At 40.6% G+C, this 10,172-nt stretch overlaps 1 protein-coding gene across 2 annotated transcripts in view; it reads right to left on the bottom strand.

The window, feature by feature from the left end:
- Window positions 1-332: 332 nt before the first annotated feature.
- The window catches only part of LOC143298706 (alpha-1,3-mannosyl-glycoprotein 4-beta-N-acetylglucosaminyltransferase A-like), a 57,636-nt gene continuing 47,796 nt past the window's right edge, over window positions 333-10,172 (bottom strand). For both annotated transcript variants that reach the window (XM_076611603.1, XM_076611602.1), the window contains exons 12-14: window positions 8,534-8,727; window positions 7,950-8,223; window positions 333-7,210 (exon numbers count right to left, since the gene is read on the bottom strand). In XM_076611603.1, coding sequence (XP_076467718.1) covers window positions 7,157-7,210; window positions 7,950-8,223; window positions 8,534-8,727 — 522 coding nt within the window. In that variant the 3' untranslated portion in view covers window positions 333-7,156. The remainder of the gene's footprint in view (window positions 7,211-7,949; window positions 8,224-8,533; window positions 8,728-10,172) is intronic.

Genomic DNA, 10,172 nt, shown 5'->3' with positions numbered 1-10,172 from the left:
CACCAAAATGCTAACAAAGAAATCAGTACAATACCAATGTGCTCCTAATCCATTCTGCAGACACACATCAACATGAAGACCACACGTCAAGGTCATCCATAACCCTGAAGTTCCCATGCTGCGATATTGATCATGTGAACCAAATTCCACCCATAGCTTTCCTTTCTTTTGCAAAGAGAAAGACAACAGCTTGAAACGTTTTCTTGTCTTTGTATTTGTTGCTTACAGTGCAGCCGACCACACAGGACCAAATCAGGACTGCCCAACTAAATGTAGTTTAGTCATGTTAAGCACAAAACCCTGTCATATCAAGGGGAAAAATAACAACCCAGCCCCCCCCCCCCCCCCCCCACCCTTCCCCCCCCCACCCCACCCCCCAAAAAAAACCATTATCAAAGAACAAATTTTGTCATATATTATCTCAACCATCATTTTTTAATTAATGCAAATAAGACTAGGCTGTGTGAAGATGTCATGCCTTCTGCTTAATTCATCATCCCCTGATTAAATATATATATATATACCAAGTAAAAAAAAAGATTAAATTACTTAAAAGCCACACACACAAAATTTATAAAAGGTCATATGAGCAAATAACATTCCAGAATACACATATAGTGCCCATCCCAGTGTTTACAACATCACTATTTATTTGTGAGAGCAAAACAGCAAAGAATAAATGAAAAGAGATAAAAAAAAATTTAAAAAGTTAAGGTTTGCTGGGAAAAAAAAAAGTAAGGGAACTGGACTGAGTGGCAGAAAATGCAGAAATTGTGAAGGAAGAAAAAAGGCAGAAAAAAAGGCAATAGAAAAAAAGGAATTGCATATGTCTGTGAGGTTCAACTAAAGGTAAAAAAATCAAAACTACTATGGGCGACAGTAACAGATTTTCAGAGTCCTTAAAGTTAGCAACCAGGGCCCAGGGCCAAGGTGGGCTGCACATGGGTATGGACAAACACCCATCACCCACAGATCATGTCTAATGAACAATCTGGTCCATCACCACACAACTACACAGCATGATGTGCATTCGTAACAGCCCCCCCTCCCTCCACCCCTCACTACTGCCTCCTCCATCCACAGTTCCCCCCAAAGTTACACAGAAACACAACACACACACACACACACACAGACCGTCATGTGCACGTATACCAAATAACAAAAAAAAGTGGGGATACAGAAAAAACAAATCGCTTCAAGATGTGCAAGATGACATCCAGTACACAATCCACATTTTATTTAAAGATTTCTGAACTGTAAGATTCTGGCATCTTAATAGAAAAACAAAACAAAAAACCTTTTATGCTCTTCTGATCATACACAGGCATATGAACAAATTCCAATACTGTTATTGGAATTACCTACAGCAGTGTGCACAACATTTGCTGTTAGGCAAGGTGGAAAGAAAAACACACCACACAAAATCAACTGGATGATCAAAACTGTTCTATGACTCGTTGCACCTTTAAATAACGTCCCCTCCCAAACAAAACATTCTAACATAATTCCACAACTAACAAGATGACTCAACCAGTCTTTCTCTCTGACACACATGTTCACCAAAAACATGCATGAAAGACTTGTGTAGCCATTTTGCCTCTGAATGCACACAGGTACGTATACAGATGAGAGATTTCTGTGGGTGGGAGAGAATGACTTTTGAAATACTGAAAAGTTTGCTGCCAGGTTCCAGCAGCCGTTTAACTAAACTGTGTGTGTGAATACTGAAACAAAGTAAAATACAGGTGAACAAAAATTGCCAAAACAGAAATCTGCATCATTCAGAAATACTTCCACTTGTAGAATTCCTTCTCATTTTCTGGCTTGCTCAGTTCATAATGCACCTCCTTTCACAAGTCAAACAGATTTCACTGGACAAAACAAGCAACAACAACACAAAAACACACAAAACAGCCCCCAAGTCATCCAACACACACAATACCACAGTGGTTCAATGGACAGGAATATCATTGTTACTTACAGCCCAGCTGACCCACACAGGGCTATGGACAAGAAAACAACAAAACCAGTAATAAATGGCAATGAGTAAAGGACCATGATACAGCTTCGTGTTCAACACGTACTGTTTCTGCATCCTTGGTGAACAAAGGCACACACCTCGATTCCAAACATGTCTGGGAAAAATGTCTATGAGCACTTTAACACTGGTCAATACAGAGCATTCCTGCATTTTTGCTGAATGATATGAACAGTGGGAAACAAAATCATTCAATTACTATGAGAGCATCACTACATTCTTAAGGAGGCAATATAATGATTGGAAAAACAGGTCACTCAACAGGATAAAGACACACATCGATCTCTATCACTCCTGCAGCTCAATGAATATCGTATACAAGATCCTGAAGATGACAACAAAAAGTGGGCACTCTGAATTTTGGTTCTCAAAATACTATCCTGCGTATTCATGAAACTGAGGAGCTCCCCCTCAAAGCTGAACCTCCCCTTCCAAGAAATATATGAAAAAAAAAAAAAAAAAAAAGAACAGTGTAGGACACTGAGAAAAACATGAAACACAGAGGCAAGGTTTCATTATATGTATAGGACACTAAAATGAGAAAAACTGAAACATCGGAGACAAGTTTTGATTATACGTGTAGGCCAGTAACTGAGAAAAACATTAAATATTTTCTGCAAGATTTGATTTTTGCACTAAGTGTAATACAAAACATTCAATGTATACCCTTTTCAGGTAAAATCTGTGTTACATTAATACAAAACTCTAATCCTGCACTGCAATCATTCACTTTCAAATGCACAGACACACAGGATTAGTACAAACACATGTATATGCTCAGAACCTTTCTGTTTCCAACAACATACTAAACTCAGTAGAATTTAAAGCTAGTTTATCTGACACCAATGAATTTCCAAGTTCTGTTATGAACAATGTTCAAATTAAACTTAAAACAAGGGAAAAGCAATAACTGTCACAGCTATTTGTTGTTGTTTTTTTTGTTTTTGGTGTTGTTTTTTTTATCACATCTCTTCTTTAAACTCAAGAGACAATGGCTTGAACATTCACAGAAGCACACACGTATACATTTTAATCTTTTCAGTCAAAAAACATGAAGGCATATGATGGAGAAATCTCTTACCACATATTGTCATCATAACGTTTGTCTAATAAAGTGAAGTCTACACTTGAAGTCGAAGTCAAGTGACTGACAGATTCACGCTGGCTGGAGGGGTCGGCTACATGCCTGCTACAACTCCTCTGGACCTGCACTACATGACACCACTGCAGAAAAAAAACAGCGTGGTTCACAGCGAAAATCGGTGGAGAATTGTTGATTTAATTGGTCAAACGAGGCTTCGTTTTCATGCTTTCAGAATCCGCAAACGGTTCAGTTTAGAATGCCAACTGTACCAAGCAAGAATGAAAGAAATAGAAGGCCAGGCACTGGTGATTACTGTAACACCCATCACTTTGTGATGAGGCCAGATAATTGGGATTACTGAAACACCCATCACTTTGCCAGTAAGCCAGGCAAATGGGGACTAACATAACATCCATCCCTATGCCATGAACAAAGCCAAGCAATGGGGGAACTCCCATCACCAGACAGACCTGCCTACCCCCTAAGATGCTCTTCAACGGTTTTCAATACCACAGATGCCAAATTTTCAGTAGTTTTGGGACTTCTATCAGTAGTATTTAACTTAACAATAATTTTTCAGCTGTGATAAACGAATACCCATTTCAAAGCATGCATGTAACATATGCATACACACACACACACGAACAACATATGCATACACACACACACAAACACACACACACACTGCAAAACTTACAACTAGACACAGAGAGAGGGAAGGAGAGAGAATTCATAATTTAATTGTAAGGCCACCAACCTATATGCCAGAGGTCAAGAAAAACTTCAGTGCCTCATAGTCATTTCGTCAGCAGCCGTGAATGGAACGTTGTATTTTGCCAGGAGTTCAACCATGGTCGTTTCTGATTGAGCTGTATTTTCAGTCAAAGACACATGCTGCTTTCTTTCCAGAAAAGGTTTGTGACTGCCTGGACTGACTTCATTATAGTTGCTACATTGATGGCATTCCTTGTCTCCATGTGTCAGCAGTCACAAGCCCACCAAGTGTAACACTAAAATCATACTGGTAAGCCTTACAAGTGAAAACTCTGGGCCTTTTCCACTCACTTTTGAGTACAGGATATGTCTCCAAATATTTTGCTTGGAAATTTTGTCAAGCGTTCTTCTTGAAAGATGAATTAAATTTTTCCGCTTTCTTCAGCCATCACTTTGTGATCAATGAGGCCAGGTAATGGGAATTACTGAAACACGAATCACAATTCCATTAACAAGGCCAGGCAATGTGGACTGCCATAATACCCATCACTTTGTGAACAATGAGGCCAGGTATGGGTGACACAAATCACTATTCCATTAACAAGGCCAGGAAATGGGAATTACCATAACATACTCTTGGCTGCTTTGATAATCAAAATGCATACACAGGTATACACCACATAATGCAGCAAAAAGACTTTGTACCTCAGTTCATGCATTGCATTCTGTAAACATTAATTACAATGTTACTTGAGACAAAGTATGTAGACATCTATTATACATAAACACGACATAAAGGACTTTTTCATGCATGTACATTGTGATCAATCATATCTGTACAATGTGAACAAGCCATGGCAATAGTGTTTCCAAACGTCATGATAATTAGGAATAATTGCACTCATTAATTATTAAACATTATGCTAACTCTGCAAACAAGACAAACATACTGCTACTCCACAGAAACGGTTTGCACAAGATGATTGCAATTTAAAGATGCGAACCGTTTGAATAAAACAAACAAACAAACGAAAAAGCAACAACAACCAAACACACAAAATACTAACTACTTAGTTAAAAACTACCATGGATAATGCTGCAACTTGTAGAGGGATTTAAAACACTAGCACATACCACACACTGATTATGAGTGTTGAGGCTGTATCATTCACAGAGGCATACTTACACCAAAACACTCACAAACATATAACAGTCAGTAAGGTGGACCATATCAAATAGGCACTCAAGGCCTGACCAATGCATTAGCTTTAAGGTGAATTCATGCGTTGATCAGACATTTGACACCCCTTCTTCTTCAAATGATCATTGTCAAACAACTTTTATGCTAAACTTGGATTAAGCATTTCCAAATGTGATGTATCTTATATATATATATATATATATATATAGTGTGTGTGTGTGTGCGTGTGCGCGTGTGTGTGTGTGTGTGTGTGTGTGTGTGTGTGTGTGTGTGTGTGTGTGTGTGTGTGTGTGTGTGTGTGTGTGTGTGTGTGTGTGTGTGTGTGTGTGTGTGTGTGTGTATGTGCAGCACAATTATGACAGTGGAAAAACAGCAAAGGAAACAAGTCTTCCCAGCTAGCTCAATACTGAAAACCCCGACAAGGTGAAACTGATAAAATGGTTGCCATCAATACCAATATATGGCATATTCAAACACACACAATAAACGTCCAAAAGCGACAGCACATTTTCGCTATTTGTATTCCCATACAATATCTCACATAAAAAATAAGCCAATACTTTTGAAGCTGTCACAATGAACCCTGACTAAACTGGCAGTGAAGCTGTTTATAAAATCCACTTGAGACAATGCTGAATTCTGCCATTTTATTTACCAGATTGCTTTGTACTAAATTTCTGGGAATAGGATATCTATGACTTTTTAAGATAAATTGTTAAAAAGTTATAGTACAACAATACCTGATTCCGAGAATCTCAGTATGAAATTATCTGCAAAGTTGCAATAACCTTTCTTTGGCTTGTGTGGTTGCATGAGATTCAAGTTAACACTTGTATACCAGTGGACAGGTGCAATGCTTTTTGATTTAATGACTGAAATTACAGTGCATATGTAAGGTCTCTAGTCATTTCATATGCAAAATATGATAAAAAAATGTTTTATCAGCCCATATTTTCAACACCAACAATGCAAGATTCAAATGAATGTACAGTGTAATGTGAACATCAACCAAAAAAAAAAAAAAAAAAAAAAAAAAAAAAAAAGAGAAAAGAAATTAAATAATACAGTACGGAATTATTTCTGTACAAGAGTGAGCTAAAAATTAATCATTTTCTTTCATATACACACTCAACTGAATCTGTTTTCTCTATACTTTATGCAATTGGGCTTAACCCTTTCAGTACCAAGCTGATTTTATGCTCAATGACAACTATTTGCCATGGGATCTTTTGGTTGTGGAGGGTATTAACAATCTTTTATAAAAAAAAAAAAAAAAAAAAAGTAAGCAAAGTACCGAAAGAAAGCATGTATAAATTAACTTTTCTGAAAGGAAAACAAACACTCTATCCAGTTATGACAATATCACATGAAATTAAAATTTTGTGATAAGAAAATTCTTACAATGACATGGACAGAAATTTCCGTCCAGATGCACTTTTTTGCACACCGAAAGGGGACGGGAATTTCCGTCCCGGGGCACTCATGGGGTTGACCACTGAAAGATCTATGAACATAATAGTTATTTTCACAATGATTTTTGTATTCTTTCCCTTGTACACCAGTGTAGAAATATATATTTCAAAAACCATGTTTGAGGTCATCCCATATCATGCAGCAAATTCAGAAATATATGAAGATAAAAATAAAACATGATAACAAAACCCTGATTGTGTGCTGACATAACAGTAACAATGAGAACATCACACTACCCTGAAGTGGAGCAACATCTGATGTGCAGAAAGAAGCTAAATACACGACACACTCCTGTAGTGACAGTGAAAACACAGCTAACACACAGACATGACTTCAATATCCCCACTAGTGAGGACGTCGGATGTAGAGGTGTTACACAATCCTCCGGAGGGTTGGGGTGGGGTTGAGGCGGAGGGGGATTTGGGGGCAGGGAGGAGGGCAGTGATGGAATGACACTGTACAAAGGCATGGCACAGCTGGGAGGGACTGCCCATGGCAGGAGGAGACAGCAGCTTGGGTCTGGCCTGCAGTATTGCAATAGACACCGGGTCTTCCGTAAATGAAGGGCTGGAGGGGGGCGCGCAAGTTTGGGTTGATGGGTCTGGGGGGTGGGAGGGGGAGGCAGTCAGCTGTCTTTCCCATCCTCTTACCGCTGTGGTGACGCCTGCTCTGCTTCCTCCTGCCTCTTTTGGATCAACACCTGCAAGAGGGGAGGGGTGGTCAGTGCATGACTTCAACATTTGTTCCAAGGGGAAGATTCTATCATTACATGCTCTAAATATAACAATTCAGTATATATTCCAAATGTAACAATTCTGTATTTCATGTATGCAAGATGTATCAATTCACTATGCGTTTTAAATGCAATAATTCAGTGTGTATTCTAAATGTAAGAATTATGGATGTACTGTATTTTTCGGCCTACAAGGTGTTGCTGCACATAAAGTGCACCCCCTGATTCTGAAGAAAAAAGTTATTTTGAACTTGTATAAGGCTCACACATTCAATAAGTCACATCTGGTGTAAACATCTGGTGTAAACTGCAAGTCCTCCATCATGGCTCTTTTAACAGCGGATGTTGTTTTCTGAGTTCTGACATCATCTTCAGAAAATTGGATCGGAATCCGTTTTCGTTTGCTTTTGGACTCGGCTTTCTTACTCCATTTGTCTGCTCTGTTATCTGCTGCTTTATTTTTTTTGCTTTTTTTTTTGAAAAAAAAAATTATACAGCAGATGAGGTGGGGCATGTACAGATCAGTCTGCATGCTTTGATACCTCCCAGGAAACAGAAAATGAACCTGCATAAACTTGAGGAACAAACCCCCACTTTTCTGTATACAGAAGCCTTTAAATTTGTGTTAACAGAACAGTACGGGACCAGCACATACAACCCACAAGCCTTACTTCTGCCACACTGAACAGATTCTCATCAAGCTCACCTCACTGAAGATGACCCAGTTGGGGCTCTTGGTGATCACCTGGATGCGCACAACAGCCACCCTGGCCAGGGAGGGGGGCAGGACGCCCTCTGCCAGCCCATTGCTGTTGAAGTGGCCCACAATGAGGAAGCCAGGGGCCAGGCCCTCCACAGAGTCCTGCAGGATGGGCAGCCCTGCCACAGGTCCTGATGGCCACAACTCCGGCTGCACTTGCACCGTCGCCTCGTGGAGCATATCGTCTGGGTGTTCGGGGTTCCCCGTCCGGAACAGGAACCTGGCACATGCCAAGAACAAAGTGAACCGGCCCGTCTGACGGGTACAGTGGCTGACAGCTGGTTTCTCGCCGCAATCTGCTCCCCAGTTTTGCCACACCTGGTAGGTTAAGGATGGGGATTATTTCCTGTCTCCAAGATCAACATATGTGCAGACCTGCTTGTGCCTGAAAGTGGAGGGTCATTCATCTACTTCACAGATGCATCTTTGTGTCAACAGAAAGGATCAACACATACAACTCATGAATCTTATTTTTCTAAATTTGTGCCTACAGCAAGAACTAACATATACCACCCACCCATGATCCTTACTTTTCTATAGGTATGGGGGGGTTGAACTTGAAGTCGATGATGTCGCCAGCATTGGGGGTGATAGCCCAGAAGAAGGTCTCCCCAGTGTAGGCCTTGAGCAGTGTGTACTTGCCGTACGTCTTCAGCGTGGTGGACAGCTGGGCTACCGGGTTCATGTGTGCCCGTGCCAGGCCGTTCTTCCCAAAGTCTCTGTCCTGGACACCACAAAACTACCATTACCATCAGTCATCACACAACTACCATCCCCACACAACTACCATCACAACCATCAAGAATCCTACCAGGCCGTTCTTCCCAAAGTCTCTGTCCTGGACACCACAAAACTACCATCACCACCAATCACAACACCACTAACATAGGAAATTTTCCTCCTAAAATTACGTTTAAGTAACATACTTACCATGACCCACTAGTGCAGACTCCGGCAGGGGTCTGACATTCCTGTCCTGTGCAAACTACTATCCGCCTATGCGGAAAAAACGAAAGTAGCTACAGCCGATAACCTCCCGGAAGTAGGTAACCTCCCCTTTGTCCCGCTGACTAATGCCCTCTTTTTCCAGCAGCCATCTTGACTCCTGTTCCTGTGCTCTGCATACGGCTAAGGTTTTTTTTTCATATTTTCCATCTGTCTATCGATTCTTTGGCGTTCTTGTTGTTTGTCCAATTATGTCTTCAGCCAGGTCACATAATTATGTGGCTCGATTGGGCGATCGGGCTAAAATTAAGGCGCAATCGCAATCAATTTGTGGACACACTGGGCCCCCTACTTCTGGTTCTCTCAACAACGACGTCTATGGACATGAAGACACAAGCTGTGTTGTGGTCTGCGTACACTACCAGACCTGCCTACCCCTAAAATAGTACATATCTTGACCTATATTTTTTCAATTGTGATCAACAAATACCCATTTCTAAGTGTGCATGTCTTAGTATAAGCTACATAGGCATGTGTGCACACATACACACACACATATGCAAATACTGCACAACAAGACAGAGAGAGAGAGAGAGGGGGAAGGAAAGATAATTCAGAATTTAATTGCAAGACCACAGACCTATATGCGAGAGGTCACGAACAAAAAATCAACTTGAGTGCCTCTGTCAGCAGCCATGAATGGAAGGTTGCATTTTGCCATGAGTTCAACCAAAGCTGTTTCTGATCAAGTTGCATCTTCAGCAGAAGGCTCACCGTTGCTTTTTTCTGTTCTTTGTGACTGTCTGGGCTGACTAAGGTACAGTCGCTGCATTGATGTGTCTGTCTCCATGTGTCATCGGCAGTCATCAAGTCTACCACGTGCAACACAAAAATCACGCCAGCAAGCCGTACAGTGTGCAAACTCCAGGCCTTTCCCACTCGCTTTGAGTACAGGATAGCTCGGAAGCGCTGTCCATCATTCTTCTTGAAAAATGAAGGAATCTTTCCACTTTCTTTGTCACTGTCTTCACTATCAGTCTCATGAATGCACTTCACTTTCTTGGTTGCCATGAGTGTCGGAAGTGAATGTTTTTGTGACTACTGTTATACACAGCGCAGCCGTGCCAAAGTCAGACCGCACAAGACTTATTTGAAAATATTGTTTTCCATCACACAAAAACTGTGTATTTTTAAACCCATGACCATAGTCCTTTTTTTTTCTTT

The sequence above is a fragment of the Babylonia areolata genome, chromosome 24 (genome assembly GCF_041734735.1).
Source record: "Babylonia areolata isolate BAREFJ2019XMU chromosome 24, ASM4173473v1, whole genome shotgun sequence".
In the NCBI taxonomy this organism is placed as follows: Eukaryota; Metazoa; Mollusca; class Gastropoda; order Neogastropoda; family Buccinidae; genus Babylonia; species Babylonia areolata.
Note: the sequence above shows the minus strand (reverse complement) of the source record. Positions and strands in the feature narration are given on the sequence as shown.